The following is a 16,388-nucleotide window of genomic DNA, read 5'->3' as shown; positions in this document are numbered from 1 at the left end:
CACATCATGTGCAGTAGTGCTTCACAAACTTGTTAGTGTGTATAGGAATCACCCGGAACACATGTTGTTTATTTATTTTCTTTCAAAATTTTATTTAATTTCTAGTTAATATTTAGTGTAGTATTAGTTTGAGAGGTAGAATTTAGTGATTTATCACTTAAATACAACACCCAGTGCTCAATACAACCAGTGCCCTCCTTAATGCCCATCACCCAGTTACCCTGTCCCCCACCCACTTCCCCTCCAGCAACCCTCAGTTCATCACCTATAGTTAAGAGTGTCTTAGGGTGTGCCTCCCTCTCTGGTTTTATCTTCTTTTATTTTTCCTTCCCCTTCCCCTATGTTCATCTGCTTTGTTTCTTAAATTCCACATGGAAGTGAAATCACGGTATTTATCTTTCTCAGACTTACATCACTCAACATAATATCATCTAGTTCCATTCACATCATTGCAAATGGCAAGACTTCATTCTTTTTGATAGCTGAGTAGCATCCCGGTGTGTGTGCATGTGTGTGTGTGTGCACCTGTGTGTATACCACCTCTTCTTTATCCATTCATCACTATTTTGTGACACTATTGTTGTATCCTTTGGGGTAAATACCTAGTCGTGCAATTGCTGGGTCATATAGGGTAGCTCTATTTTTAACTTTTTTAGGAACCTTCATACCATTTTCCAGAGTGGCTGCACCAGTGTGCATTCCCACCAACAGTGCAGGAGGGTTCCCCTTCCTCTTCACCCTCATCAACATCTTTTGTTTCCTGAGTTGTTTGTTTTAGCCATTCTGACCTGTGTGAGGTGGGATCTCATTGTGGTTTTGATTTGTATTTCCCTGATGACGAGTGATGTTGAGCATTTTCTCATGTGTCTGTTAGCCACGTTTATGTCTTCTTTGGAGAAATGTCTGTTCATGTCTTCTGCCCATTTCTTGACTGGATTTTTTATTTTGGGGGCATTGAGTTTGAAAAGTTTTTTTTTTTTTTTTTTTTTTTTTTTTTAGATTTTGGATACCAACCATTTATCTATGTCATTTCCAAATACCTTCTCCCATTCCGTTGGCTGTCTTTTAGTTTTGTTGTTTCCTTTGCTGCACAGAAGCCTTTTATCCTGATAAGGTCCCAATAGTTCATTTTGTTTTTAATTCCCTTGCCTACGGAGATGTGTCTAGTGAGAAACTGCTGCAGCCACGTTCAAAGGCAGCCACGTTCTCCTCTAGGATTTCAATGGATTCCTGTCTTACACTTAGGTCTTTCAATCACTTGGAACTTATCCTTTTGTGGGTGGTGTAAGCAAGTAGTCCAGTTTCATCCTTCTGCGTGTGGTTGTCCAGTTTTCCTAACACCATTTATTGAAGACACTGTCTTTTTTTTCCATTGGATATTCTTTCTGGCTTTGTCAAAGATAGTTGACCATATAGTTATATGGGCATTACTGGGTTCTCTATTCTGTTCCACTGAACTATGTGTCGTTTATGCCAGTACCATACCGTCTTGATGGTCACAGGCTTTGTAATACAGCCTGAAATCTGGGACTGTGATGCCTCCAGCTTTGGTTTTCTTTTTCAACATTACTTTGGCTATTCTGGGTCTTTTCTGGTTCCATACAAATTTTAGGATTGTTTGTTCTAGCTCTGTGAAAAATGCTGATGTTATCTTGATAGGGATTGTATTAAATGTCTAGATTGTTTTGGGCCATAGGGACATTTTAACAAAATTTGTTTTTCCAACCCATGAGATTGGAATGTTTTTCCATTTCTTTGTGTCTTCCTCAAATTCATAAGTATTCTATAGTTTTCAGAGAACAGATCTTTTACCTCTTTGGTTAGGTTTACTCCTAGGTATCTTATGGTTTTTGGTGCAACCACAAATGGGACTGATTCCTTGACTTCTCTTTCTGCTGCTTCATTATTGGTGTATAGAAATGCAACAGACTTCTGTGTGCTGATTTTATATCCTGCTACTTTGCTGAATTCCTGTATCAATTCCAGCCATGTTTGGGTGGAGTCTTTGGGTTTTCTACATAGAGTTCATGTCATCTACAAAAAGTAAAAATTTGACTTCTTCCTTGCTGATCTGTATGCTTTTTATTTCTTTATGCTGTCTGATTGCTGAGGTCAGGCCTTCCAGTACTATGTTGAACAGCAGTGGTGAGAATGGACATCCCTGTTGTTTTCCTGACTGTAGAGAAAAAGCTCTCAGGTTTTCCCCCTTTGAGAATATTAGCTGTGGGTCTTTTGTGTATGGCCTTTATGATGTTGAAGTATGTTCCCTCTGTCCCTACTTCGTTGAGGGTTTTTATCAAGAAAGGATGCTGTATTTTGTCAAATGTTTTTTCTGCATCTATTGAGAGGATCATATGGTTCTTATCCTTTCTTTTATTAATGTGGTGTATCACATTGATTGATTTGTGGATGTTGAATCACCTCTGCAGCCCAGGAATAAATCCCACTTGGTTGCGGTAAGTAATCCTTTCATTGTACTGTTGGATTCTATTAGCTAGTATCTGTTGTGAATTTTTACATCCATGTCCTTGAGGCGCATATTGGCCTGTAATTCTCATTTTTTAGTGGAGTCTTTTTCTGGTTTTGGAATCAAGGTAATGCTGGCCTCATAGAATGAATTTAGAAGTTCTCCTTCCATTTCTACTTTTATTTGAACGGTTTCAGAAGAAGAGGCATTAATTCTTCTTTAAAGGTCTGATGGAATTCTCCTGGGGAGCCATCTAGCTCTGGAATCCTGTTTGTTGGGAGATTTTTGATCACCGATTCAATTTCTTTGCTGGTTACAGTCAGTTCAGATTTTCTGTTTCTTCCTGATTCTGTTTTGGTAGTTTATGTGTTTCTAGGAATTTATCCATTTCTTCCAGATTGTCTGATTTGTTGGCATATAATTGCTCATAATTTTCTCTTATAATTGTACTTCTGCTGTGTTGGTTGTGATCTCTCCTCTTTTCATTCCTGATTTTATTTCTGTGGGTCCTTTCTCTCTCTCTCTCTTTCTCTCTCTCTTTCTGTATCTATTTTTGACAAATCTAGCTAGGGGTTTATCAATTTTGTTAATTCTTTCAAAGTACCAGCTCCTAGTTTCATGGAGGGAGTGCATTTTAAACCACAGATTCCTAAGCCTTAGGTGATGCCATTTAGGAGTCCACACTCTGATACTATGGATGTGGAGCTTTGGAGTTTAAAGGAAGAAGTTTGGATTTTAATGTAGGTGAGATGAGGGACCACTTTAATTAGTTGGAAGACATGAGTTATTTCCCTTTTTTATAAGATCCTTATTCACAGATTAGCGTTATGATAATCCTCCTAAGGCTGTTGTAGAGATTTAAGTGAGATAATACATGTGCCTACAATCCTAACATGTAAATATGCCTTTCGGATCTTTTTACCGCTTTCTTGCTTTACTATTTTGCCCCCACAATTGTAAATGAACTTGGGAACTCTCTTATGGAACTTCAGATAACTTTTCTAAACACCAATATGCTCTATTTCTGTCACTGCTGTGATTAACTACTGCAAGCTTCACGGCTTAAACAATATAACTTTATTGTCTTGTAGCAGTGGAAGTCAGAAGTCTGATGTAGTTCTCAATGGGCTAAAATCAAGGTGTGGACAGGGCCCTGCTCCTTTCTAGAGGCTCCAGGGGAGCATCAGTTTCCTTGCCTTTTCCAGCCTTGAACGGCCACTGACATTCCTTGGCTGTGCCCCCCTTTTCATGTTATCAAAGCTATCAATGGCCGGCCGAGTCCTCCTTCCTCCCTATCACTCTGACCTCTGCTTCTGCCTCCCTCTTCCACAGTTAAGGAACCCTGCTAGTACACTGGACCTACTGGGATAATCCAGGATAATCTTTCTCAAAGAGTCATCTAATTAGCAGCCTCGATTCCCCGTTCCCATGGAAGGCCGAGTACTCATAAGTTGCAGGGAATAGGACCTGGACATCTCTGGGGGGCCATCACTCTGCCTAACACCCCAGGGTGAGGAACGTTTCGGCGCGCTCTGCTGGCATGTTGCCGCTGCCTCCCGTTGAGAGCCTCCCTTTCTTCCCCATGTGCTGACGGCCATTTGAGCCTCAGGATGAAAGTAGCACCACCAACAAAAAGTTCTCTGAAATTGAAATACCCCTGCGTGCGGCCTGCTGCCAGATTCACAGGTTGGAGGCTTCTCTGCTCCCCTCTGCATTGTCTGCCCCACTTGAACAGGACCTGTGGTGCTTTTAGTCAGTGGTTCTTTTCCGTAATGTGGCCTTTAAGCGTTTGGGACAAAGGCAAACCAAAACAAAACAAATTTTCTTATTTCTGTTTCTCCTTTGGGAAAAAAATTAAACAACCTGAGCCCCAAGCATTTACCCAGGCATAACAAAGCTTACTCAAATCACAAAGTCCACCTCCCTGCCGGTCTCAGCCTCTCTGTGGGGCTGACTGCGGCTGGGGCTGACAGCAGAGAGGCCTCCCGCCTTCCCTCGTGAAGCAGAGAGCCGCATCCTGAATCCTGAGCCTGTGGGAGTCAGTGATCACACCCTTGATGTTACCTTTCATTTCAACAGCTCTCTTGGCTCCGCTTGCTCTGAGCGGTTTTAATTTCCTGCCAGCACAGTGGCACAATTTGCTGGCATTTTCTTTGGGATGCTTTTCATCAAGAGCCTAATGAGTGCCTGGGTTCTGGCTGATGATAAGCATGAGGCTGCCAGGGAAATGCCAAGAGGCCCCTCGGCTCTGGAAGGCATCTCCGCCTGATTTCCCACCTCCTGCTAACTGTGGGCTGAGGCCCACATGTATGGGAAATTCTCTGCTGCTGTCACTGTTCTGACACACTACCCAAGTGGATGCAAAGAAACCTGGAAACCGCCGGGGCCCAGCTCCCTGACACTTGGCCATAAGGAGTTAAGCGGGGAAATGCCTCGGTGGAACTCACGGACCCGACTTGCTAAGGCGCTCCTGATAATGGATGCATCCAGACAGCCCAGGCGTGCTAATGGAACACGTCCAGAGATAATCAAACTTTCGCTAATTGAATAAAATGTTTTCCCATATCTAAGAATTTACTATCTACATCCAAGTATTTTACCCAAAACAGGAGGTTGCTATGTTATTAGCCTAATGCAGTTTTAATAATGCTTTGCACCGTCAGAGGATTACCGATTGGAGCCCATGAGGGTTCTTGCCAGCTTGGAGTGTCTTTCGTTTCCTGCATCCCACTCTTCCAATCTGTCTGTATTAACTCAAATTCCATGTTTACCCTTTAATTCGTCTTCTTTTTCTGTTCCTTTCCTTATATGTGGAGTGATTCCTCCCAATTCCAAACTTCTTTGTTTTCGACTTTCTGCATATCTTTACTTTATAACCTAGGTTGTTGTTTAAGGCTATAAGCCCTTCCGGAGGTCTATCACATAGACAGTTTAGAATGTATGTCATGACCATGTGTACAGCAGAGGGTTCACAATTACTCAAGGAAGAAAAGGACACATTTTACTATATCCCTATAATGATAGGGATATATCCCTATAATGATAGGGATGATTGGGTCTCTCCAACCCTATCATTTTGTCTTAGAAACACTGAGTGCTGTTTATTGCTATGAAAAATTATTTTTAATAACATAGAAGAAACATTGTTATGAAAATCATTTTAAGTACTAGGTCTGAAGATTAATGGTCAGTGATGCTAGTAAGTATAAGACCTTCTCTCTGACGTTGTGACTCCAAGGCCCCCTGGGTCTAAGATAGAGAACGTGGGGATTAGTTCTTGATTACATAAGCCAAGGAATTCCTATTGACCTCACATGTTCAAAATGCCCAGGTGATCAAAGGAGCAGTCTCAGCCTTTCTTTGTACATGCCTGAAGGAGGAAACTTTCACAGCAATGGTCTAGATGAGATTTTGGTCAATATTTTGTTATCTCCCCTTCCATAATGTCAAAAGCTCATTTTCCAAAAGCATTGAAAAGTAGGATCAAGGATGGCTCCTGATGTTTGTTCTTCCTCCTGGTCCACACACTATCAGAGGCAAGAAAAATTCAAGACTTGCTTCATCTTCTCATCTCTTAAATCTGAAAGATGCTTTCACAAGAAAGGGTACACGCATCTTTTCTCCCCAATATTGTTGTCCATTAATCACCAAATCACCAGGCCCAAACAAGAATGCCACCAGTCCTTCACCTTGAGATAAGAATCCCCATCATGAATGCTTTTGCCACAAGAACTCTATGCAAACCAACTCATTTAGCATTCTTCTTTCCTTCTCTTCTCTCCTTCTCATTTGGCGTTTCTTTTCCCTTCTCTTTCCTTCTACAAATATTTATTGAGCAGCCACTAGAGATCAGCTCAAGTAATATCCTCCCAGGGAAGCCTCCATGACTTCTTGATTTTTAACTAGTGTCTCTGGGATGCCTGGGGCGGCTCAGCAGTTGAGTGTCTGCCTTCAGCCCAGGGCCTGATCCTGGAGTCCTGGGATCAAGTCCCACATTGGGCTCCCTACATGGAGCCTGCTTCTCCCTCTGCCTATGTCTCTGCCTCTCTGTGTGTCTCTCATGAATAAATAAATAAAATCTTTAAAAAATAGTGTCCTTAAGCTTTTTACTCAGTGTTGTATTTCCTTTCCATTTTAGTCACAGGACTTATTTTCTGATAGTTTCTATTTGTTTTCTTGCCCATGACCTGTCTCTTCCGTTAGAAATACAAACTTCCAAAGAACAGGGTAAATATTGTCTATCTCACTGTTTTACCTCAGTTCCTAGCACAGGGTCTGTCATATATTAGGTTTGCAGTATTTTTTTTTTTTTGAATGACTGAATGAATAGAACCAGGTATGAGAGATATAATATTGAGATATAAATGCCTTTAATCTTATAATGAATAATTTCTAGAATAAAAGAAAAAAATTATAAATGTTCAAATCTTATTTAGCCAAGTTCTTAGGAAGGAAAAGGTAGAGGATGCTATGAATGTGCATAACAGTGCTATTTTGCAGTAGGCTAGAGGGGTCACGGAAGAGTCCCTTAAGGGACTGTCTTTTAAGCTGAACTTGAAAGATGGATATGAGTCGATTAAGCAAAAAGGGAGGAGAATAGCATTAGAAGCAGAAGGGCATATTTCATGGTTCTAATGCATAGAAAGGGGAGCTTTTTAAAAAAAATACTTTAAAATCATCTGCCTACTAAAATTTAAGTATTAGAATTGTGCAGTTAATAAGAAGTCCACAATATTTAAAGAAATATCTATGGAGACACCAGAGTAGTGGTGAGTGGTATTCTTGAGAACGTCTACTATATTATGATGAACTAGATGCCATTTAATGAGCGAGACGTGGGACTGACGAAGATATCTGCTCATTCTCTAATTTACTCCAACAAACGTATATGAGCACCTATTAGGAATCAGTCATTGAATTAGTCTTTTGGAAGAGAAAAATTAATAGCTCAAATGTTTGCTCTCAAAAAGTTTATAATCTGGTAAGAGGAGGGGTGCTTCAATGTGAAATGCTAAATACAGAGACAGAGATGCACGGACGGTGTAATAAAACATAAGGAAAGGACATGCATGCTAGCCTGGAACGTCAGCAAAGGTTTTCAGGAAGAGAGGATCTGTAAATGGAGTTTTGAAAGCTCAGTAGAAATCAGAAATTGAAAAAGTGGAGTGGGATAGGGAGAATGGGGCGTGTAGAGATAGAGAGGATTGTATGAGAAAAGGCTTAGGAAACATGGAATAACATGGTATACCCGGGGAAGAACGAGTATCTTTGTATTACTGTCATGTTAGTAAGACACTGTCTCAGGATAATTGTGCCCATGTGATAAGTTAATGCATACAAAGTATTTAGAATATGCCTGGCACAGAGTGAACCCCTGGTGAATGTTAATGATGCAGTGGATGTAATGATGATTGTGGCGTGTGGGGTCGCTCGTGTGACAGGAGTGACTGGACATGAGGTTTGAGAGGTAGGAAGGCACAGGGTATGATGCTCTGACAATACATTGCAACTTTTTCTATAGTTAATAGTGTGTCAATGAAAGATTTTAAGCTGGGGAATGCTATGGCCCTGTTTACACTTCTTCAAGACTACAGTGAGAAAATGGAATCAGAGAAGCTGAAGACAATAAAAAAAAAAAAAGTAGTTATGAAGCTTTTAAAATGGATCAGGAGAAAGATGATAAGGTTATCAACTAAAACAGCGACAGTAAGAATAAAGAAGAAAGGATGGATTAAAATGTACCTGTGAAGTAAAATGATGAGACTTTTTGATTGAATGGATGTGGGGAAAGAGAGATTGAGGGAGAAAAAGTCACCAAGCATCAATCCAGATTTCTGAACTCGGCGACTAAGTGGATGGAAACGCCATTAAATGACAGAATGAGTAAGAGATATGGCAGGAGAAACTGACTGATGAGGACAAAAAAAGATATTAAGTTCAATTCTGGGCTTGTTGAGTTTTACATACTCCTCAGATATCCAAGTACAAAGCTCCAGTGAGTCAGTTGGTATGGTGGTTTGAAAACATGGCCACAAATTCTGACACTTGTCCACGACTGAAGGGGAAACCCTACTATAGCAAAGATACTTGCAAATTTGTGCTAAACTTATTGTTTTACATGTTTGCATGCAACTATACAAATAAAATAATGGTTTTTAAATTACTTTTTTAAAATATTCTGATCAGTGATTTTTAAAACCTCCTTAATTTTGCTTCAGTTCTGAGGTTTTAAAATAAATGATGTTACTTGATTCATAAATAAGAAAAATAAATAAAACACACAATGCTTTTTTTTTTTTTTTTTGGTTGGTTGGTTTTAAAGATTTATTTATTTGAAAGAGAGAGTGAGAGAGAAACAGACTAGGAGAAGGGGCTGAGGGAGAGAATATCTAAGCAGATGACTGAGCGGGGCCTGACATAGGGCTTGATGTCATGACCCATGAGACCAGGACCTGAGCCGAAACTGAGAGTCAGATGCTTAACCGACTGAGCCCCCAAGGTGCCGCATAACAACGCATGGTTTTACTTATTCCAGTTTTGTCTGGTGGTGTTTGGCAGGGATATAAACTCTTCATTAGAGAGTCAATATGTCATATTTCCTCCTGGACACTAAAACATGTTTTAAATTAGGAAAGACTGCGATTTGGGACTTATGTGAAGCTTGACTAAACCTTTGCTATGAACCTAATAATAGCAGATACCATTATTTTTACTGAGCTCTGTTATGTTCCAGACATTTAGATCTTAGCCCAAACCTTTAGAATTCTGTAAAGTGTTTATTAATTCATTCTTTTAAATCTGAATATGAAATCTTAGAGGGGTTAAATGACGTGTCCGAAGTCATTAAATAGTAAGGATGGAATTTGGACTTGGATTTGATTCTCAAGTGAGTGATAAGAGCTTGTACAGAAATAAGAAATAAGACAGAAATCTGTTTGGTACCAGCTCTTCACTTAAGAGCTGTGTGGTTTGGGCAATTGTGAATTGACGGATTGAAGTCTCAAACTTGTATTAATCTGTAATAGGAAGGTAATAGCAATTTAAAGCATTAACTTGATAATTTAATTATAAATACATGTATATGGATGTGTAATAGGCACGTAATGAATGTAAATTCTTCTACTCTCCATTTTAATGTATGTGGCTTTTGCTTTTTTTATTTTCAAATTTTTACTTAAATTAACATTAAATTAATTAACATACAGTGCAATATTGATTTCAGTAGTAGAATTAAGTGTGTTTGTGGGTTTTTACAGTTATTATGTTTCAGAAAATATCTTACTGTGTGTAAATTGTGCTACCCCCCCAACAAAAATAAGAGTTCTGAACATTCTAATGAGAGTTAGTATTATTCTATTTGTTTTATTTTTAAAAGAGGGTAACTAAACATGTAGACAGTAACCAGTACACACAAAATTTCACATAGATTTTGAAATACCATCTAAATTTTGCATTTATTTCTTCTCCTTCACCCCTAATTCACTCTAGCATATTAAATTAAGCTTCACTAAACTGAGTAACTAAACCCAAATTGGTAAGAATTTAATATAGAAGAAGTTTGGGAATTTACAATCCATTGATGAAGATTTATCAAAAAAATTAACAAATCCATCTCTTCTTCCTTCAACTTTTCCCCCACTCTTATCTTTTAGTTATTTTTTACTGGCTGAAGACTGTAGAAACTCACAACTGTAAGACTTTATTACTTTTAGAGAATACACTATAGTACGTTTACTATAAATAATTCACACCATACTACACTTGTCAAAAGGAATGAACAAAGTACATATCATGGTACAGGAGTCTTGATTTTTATTGTTTTTGCTCACTTACTCACTAATTCTCCAACTGCAGCTCCCTGTCACTGTGAATTACAGTCGTTCTGATGTATACAAATATTGTATTCTGCGTAATTAGATATTGGGAGAGGAGCCTCTGTAAATTACTTTAACTGGTGTCAGTACTGAAGCAAAATAAGAAGTTTTTAGCTCTGTTTCTGGTTTGGGTTATTTTCTGACCCTAAACAGCCTGACATAAAGAAGTGCTTTTCTTTGTCAAAAGCAGCCTTTTCAGATCTAACTGCCAGACACACTATTGAGCTATGTGTTCAATTCTAATTGGCTGAGATCTTTTCAATTCGGCAGTTTCATCTTTAATGCAATGGATGTAAGATTATGTGTAGGTCTTTTCAATGAGTTTTCCATACTGGTGATTAGGGCAGAGGATTTAAACGTAAGCAGGCTGCTGGCGATTTCTTCTGGCCAATTTAAATTGATTCATACAAGTCCTTTGTACCCTAGGGAAAGGGCATAACAGATCCAAGTGAGTGAGACAGCTATGGCTACTCTCAGATGGAAGAGTAGCAAACAACGGGGAGGGGTGCCGGTAGCCAACTAGAGGAGGGGAAACACTCTAAATATTGTAAAATCAGAGCTTTGAGTAGCCTCACAGAAAAATATTGAAACTTAATCAGTAGGCTTCTGTGTGGAATCAAGGTCACCAGGATAATCATTTCCAAGATTGATTTTGATATCTTTAGGTTAAAAGGGTTCTGTAAATGGAAACTGTTCTTCATATCTGATCCCACAGGGAGCCATGGTGAGCAAACTCTTTTCTGAGTTTCTAAAAGAAAGTTGAGGGGGATCCCTGGGTGGCTCAGTGGTTTGGCACCTGTCTTTGGCCCAGGGCATCATCCTGGGGTCCTGGGATCGAGTCCCGCATCGGGCTCCTGGCATGGAGCCTGCTTCTCCCTCCGCCTGTGTCTCTGCCTCTCTCTCTCTCTCTCTCTATGTCTAAAATAAATAAATAAATAAATAAATAAATAAATAAATAAATAAATAAATGTTGATAACTCTTACAAAACTCTAAAGCACCCCTGAACTGAATGTGCTGTATCAGAACAGCAGAAGGTAAGCTAAAAAAAATTTTTGTCAGTTGAAAAATTTGTCCTAGAAGCATTGAGACGGGTAGCATTTGAGAAAAACTTCCAGATTTCTATTAAGAGAGTAGACTAAATAGTATAGTATAGTGATGATATTTTAATGAGGCCATGTCAATCTCCCCTGAACATATGAAAACAATACATTTTTCTAGCAAGAGAAAATAGCAACAATTTCATTTTGTGGGTTTTGACTCGTTCTGTTCTAGAACATATGCAAAAGATCCATCTGTCTCTTGAGTACTAACATTCAATTTGTTAAAATTCATAGTAATAACGAAATACAACACTGATGCCTAGCACATTAGTCGAACACATAAGGGTGACAAGTATAGCATATGTTGCAGAGACCAGTGGGTAAATCCTCTAAGCTAAATGATTTTTGTTGTTGTCATTTGCAAGGAAATCTTGGGAACTTACACAATGATTCATTGTTTCTTAAAGTGTGGAATTCCACAAAAAAATAAAACTAAAACCAGTTTTCAACTATCACTCTCAGTCAACTAAAAACAAACAAAGCCAACCCCTGTGAAGAGTTAGCTATAGCAGCTATATCTGAGCTGTCTTCCGGAAGACTAATGCTTTGTAAACAGCTTTCCCTGAAACTCAAGTTTCTTGAGAGACGCTGTCTGAGAATCACTTGAATAAATGCAATGCGTTGAGTAAGTAGAACTTAGTAAGCCCTCCCGAGGCTTCAGAATATGTAAGATTTTTCAACTGATACTCAAATACAGAACTACCTGGAATTTATTTATTTATTTAAATATTTTATTTATTTATTTGAGAAAGAGAGAGAGAGAGAATGCACGTGCACATGCACAAGCAGGAGGGAGGGGCAGAGGGAGCCGGAGAAGCAGACTCCTCACTGAGCAGAGAGTCTGACCTGGGGCTCAATCCCAGGACCCTGGGATCATGATCTGAGCCAAAGGCAGACCCTTAACTCAGTCAGTTAGGGTCTGAGACTGACTCAGACTGAGCCACCAACCCACCCTGGAATTTATTTTATACAAATTAGAAGGTCCTTGTACCACAGAAATGCATCAAAATATTCATCCGAAGTCATGTATGTGAATGCTAAATGGCAAAAGTATTCTTAATGGCCCCCAATTAAAAATTATCAAAATGCTCCTAAACAGAAGAATGAATAGTGATATAGTAACAAAACTTTATATTCTATAACAAGAATGAAAAACATATAATGACCTGAAATAACATGAGTGAATCTCTCAAATTGTTGGTCAAAAGACGCCAGACTCAAAAATGTATATGCCATTACATTCCACTTGTCTAAAGGGCAGAGAAAGGCAAAGCTAATCTATGCTCCATAGAGGCAGCGGGACCCTTTCTGTAGAATGATTGGAAGAGAATGTGAATAGGGCTTTTGTGTTGGCCATCTTCAGTTGCTTCATCTGGATTCTGGATGTTGGATGTGAGTTCAGTTTGTGAAAATTCAATGAGCTATAACGTGCAGACGTATGTATGCGCGTGTGTGTGTTTACCCAATGCTGAAATAAAAAACATAAAACATAACAGGGTCACATCTAGCTCATCCCTTACTTTACCATGTCTGCTCACTTGTCTCTATTAAAGTAACTCCTATAATCATTTTTTCACTGGCAGTCTTCGGATCTATATTTTTCTTTCTCTCTATGTACTTACAACTCCCCATTCCTAGCTATCAGATTCCATCTCTCTTTTAATTGATAGAATTTCGTGTCCTACTTTAGGGTGAAAACCTTTTAGATCAAATTGGTAGCCTGAGAAATCTTCCAGTTTAGTAGCTGTGCTTTTTTAGTACGGACTTCTAAGATTCGAGCGTTTAAACCCAACACTTCTTTATGTACTTTCAACATCCTAATAAGACAGCAAAAAATAGGCAGTATTTTATATTTAACAGTATTTCATTGCAACCTTCTTATTTCAATGACAATGTAGACTGTTCCATTTCACCTGAACATTTAAACTCCGTAGCAGCTTACGTGTATATCTCGAGCTTGCTCATGAGGTCCAATATATCTTAAAACAATGATGAAGATGCCATTTCATCTTTGATTGTTTCTAGTTTCCTTTCCCTTAAAATGTACAGCTCATTATTGATATACTCTATTTATGAACTACTACTATTACCACTGTTATCAGTACTGAACTACCAATTATTAGTGCTTGCTATGTGCCAGCCAGTGTAGTAATCAATTTGCACGTATTATCTCATTTAATCTTTATAATCTTGTGAAGTCGGCATTGTTATTATTCTCTCTCTTTTTTTTTTTTTTTCTTAGATGAAGAAACATCTACTTCCTTACTCCTTGAATCTGGACTGGCCTTTGGACTTACTTTGACCAATAAAATGTGGCAACAGGGACATTAAATGACTTAGAAGTCAAAGCCTTAAAAGGTTTTGCAAATTCTGTTCTCTCTCGCAACACTATACCAAGACTGCCACTTGAAAAGTCAATCTCACCTGCTGAAAGACACTGGTTGAAGGGAGCAGAGGGATACCCCAGGCAACAACCAGCACCAACTGTTAGACATCTAAGGCCATTTTGGGTGTTCCAGCCCAGCCAACCCCTCTTACTAAATGTAGCTCATGAGCAAGTCCAGGCAAAACAGGCAAAGAAACCACCCAGTCAACTCAAAGAACCATTAGAAACAATAAATCATTGTTATTTAAAAAAAGAAAAAGAAAAGAAACTGAAATTCAGCAAGGATAGATGACTTGTCCAAGATCAAAGAATACAGCTTGATTTAAACCCAGGTGTTCTCACATCAAAGCTCAAAGTTTCATCACTTCGAGCTCAAGTTAAGTTTATAGGTACGCACTACTTACTGGTCTCTTTTTCCTAGTCCAGGCATTGTCAGTAAGGTTAGATGTAACAAATATTCCCTTTCTTTGTAATTATTTCACTAAAACAGTTTGAATCCATATAAAAATTCCCCTATATAAGAGACAAAGTCTAGCTCTATGTCTACTCTAGGAAAGTAACTATTATTACATATCATAATTTTATTTCTCCAGTATCTAGGACTGTTATAGCTCATTTGCTTTTCAAAGTGCCAATACCAAGAATGCCTTCAGCTCATCTGTAGCCCCAGAGTCGCCTTCCCTAGTGAAGGTCTATTGGACTCTTTGATCAAGTTCCCAAAGACTCAAATATAATCTATAGAGAAAATGGGAGTGTACAAGTAATACAAGCAAAGGAATTATTAATGCATCGACATACTCTATGCACAAAGTTCAATGGTATCACTATAGAGATGCAATGATGAAGACTATACCTTTTTCATAAGCCCACATCAAACATGTCTGCTCATCTTTTTCACCACTAGACCTGCTAGGATCACAAGCTACCAGATTCATATCAGCTCCATTATCCAGTAAGAATTGAACCAGGCGAATGTGACCATGGTAGCAGGCAGAGTGCAATCCTATAATAGAATGAAAGTATGAAAGAAGAAAAGAGGAAAACTGAACCTCAATTTTCAAAAGACAGTAATTACCACATCACAGCATTGTTGCCAGAGATATAAAGCAAAGATGGATTTCTTTGATAAAGAATTAATTCTATTATTGAGCAAGCACACCCTACTTTAAGAAAAAGAAGTATCCTATTTACTTGATCTTCTAGATAGATTGCCTTATGTTTAGCACAATTTCTGGTATTTCTACATCCACTGAAATTACCAAGAACAAATATTAGCATCTTTATACGAGAACAAAGGCCCCAGATAAATGTTTTTCTTGAGCAACAAACCAAGGGCAAGGCAGTGTGGTCAGTTGTTCCTGGTATGGGCCATAATAGATGTGTCAACTATAGATAATTTTGCAGGATAATGAAACTGACCAAAAGTCATTCCAGTTTTTTTTTATTATCACTATGCACCATGAATTCTAAATGATGTCATCAGACAAAACATCCTTCCTCATCAGGGTTGACCCTTCCTCATCAGACTGACCACTTCCTTTTTCCTCTTCCCTGTTAATCACACCACTGTTCTTGAGCATTGATATGCATCAAAAACTGGTGATGTCTCACCAAAGTCTTACCTGTGTGCCCATCCCTTCCTTGGTGGTTGATGCTTATGACATTTTGATCAAGAAGGAATTTAACCAGGTCAATGCTCTTACCATAGGTACAAGCACTGCAAAAATACAACATAAGGAAAAGACTTCTGTTATGAGCTAAATTGTATGCCCCACAAATTAATATGTTGAAGCCCTTTTATAACTTCACAGTTTGACTATATTTAAAGGGATACAATTTAAGGAGGTATTTAAGTCAAAATGGAATCATTAGGGTGGGCCCTAATCCAATAGGACTGTTGTCCTTATAAAAACAGAAGTTTAGTACGCAGATGACATGGACAGAAGGACAATCATGTAAAGACACAAGGAAAATGTGGCTATCTACAAGCCCAGGAGAGAGGCTTCAGAAGAAACCAAATCTGCTGACCTCAAAATCTTGGACTTCCAGCCTCCGGAACTGTGAGAAAATAAATTTCTGGCATTAGAGCAACCCAGTCTGTTGTATTTTGTTATGTCAACCCTAAAAAATGAATATAGCTCTGATTCACCCAGTCTATTCCAGATGTTAGTGTGTATACAAGAGTGCTAAAGAGGCAAAGAAGGGAGAAGGAGGAAATGAGAGAGGAGAAGGAAGTGATGAAAAAAAAAAAAAAAACACAAGCACATACAGCAATAAAATCCTGAGATTCCCAAATCTAGGCTTTCAAGATAAGAAGTCATATAAAATTTCTCATGCCTTATTATTAAATATGTCCTATGATATTCTTTTTCATAAAAGAAGAAAAAATATTGTTAAGAGTTTCATGCAGTTTTAGCTATAGGACCTAGGTATTCTCCAAGACAACTGAATGGGGAACCCAGAAGGGTCCGGAGAGACTTAGGTGACAAGCTGGACTTTGACTGGCATCTGGGAGTGGTAGGGGGCGGTCTCGTGAGACTTAGCCCTTAGACTGTGGGAT

The 16,388-nt window shown here is 38.7% G+C and overlaps 1 protein-coding gene across 10 annotated transcripts in view; it reads right to left on the bottom strand.

Annotated features, from left to right (window-relative positions):
* Positions 1 to 16,388, bottom strand: part of TNNI3K (TNNI3 interacting kinase) — a 285,086-nt gene that overhangs the window by 166,605 nt on the left and 102,093 nt on the right. For 9 of the 10 annotated variants that reach the window (XR_012034825.1, XM_072834075.1, XM_072834076.1 and 6 more), the window contains 2 exons: positions 15,451 to 15,545; positions 14,682 to 14,831 (listed from right to left, as the gene is read on the bottom strand). Coding sequence is in view for 9 of the 10 variants with exons in the window: in XM_072834075.1 (XP_072690176.1) it covers positions 14,682 to 14,831; positions 15,451 to 15,545 (245 nt within the window). In the remaining variant the exon portion in view is untranslated. The remainder of the gene's footprint in view (positions 1 to 14,681; positions 14,832 to 15,450; positions 15,546 to 16,388) is intronic. The other variant, XM_072834073.1, reaches the window with a different exon arrangement.

Source organism: Canis lupus, chromosome 8, assembly GCF_048164855.1.
Source record: "Canis lupus baileyi chromosome 8, mCanLup2.hap1, whole genome shotgun sequence".
NCBI lineage: Eukaryota > Metazoa > Chordata > Mammalia > Carnivora > Canidae > Canis > Canis lupus.
The sequence above is the reverse complement of the archived record's forward strand: the minus strand, read 5'-3'. Positions and strand labels throughout refer to the sequence as shown.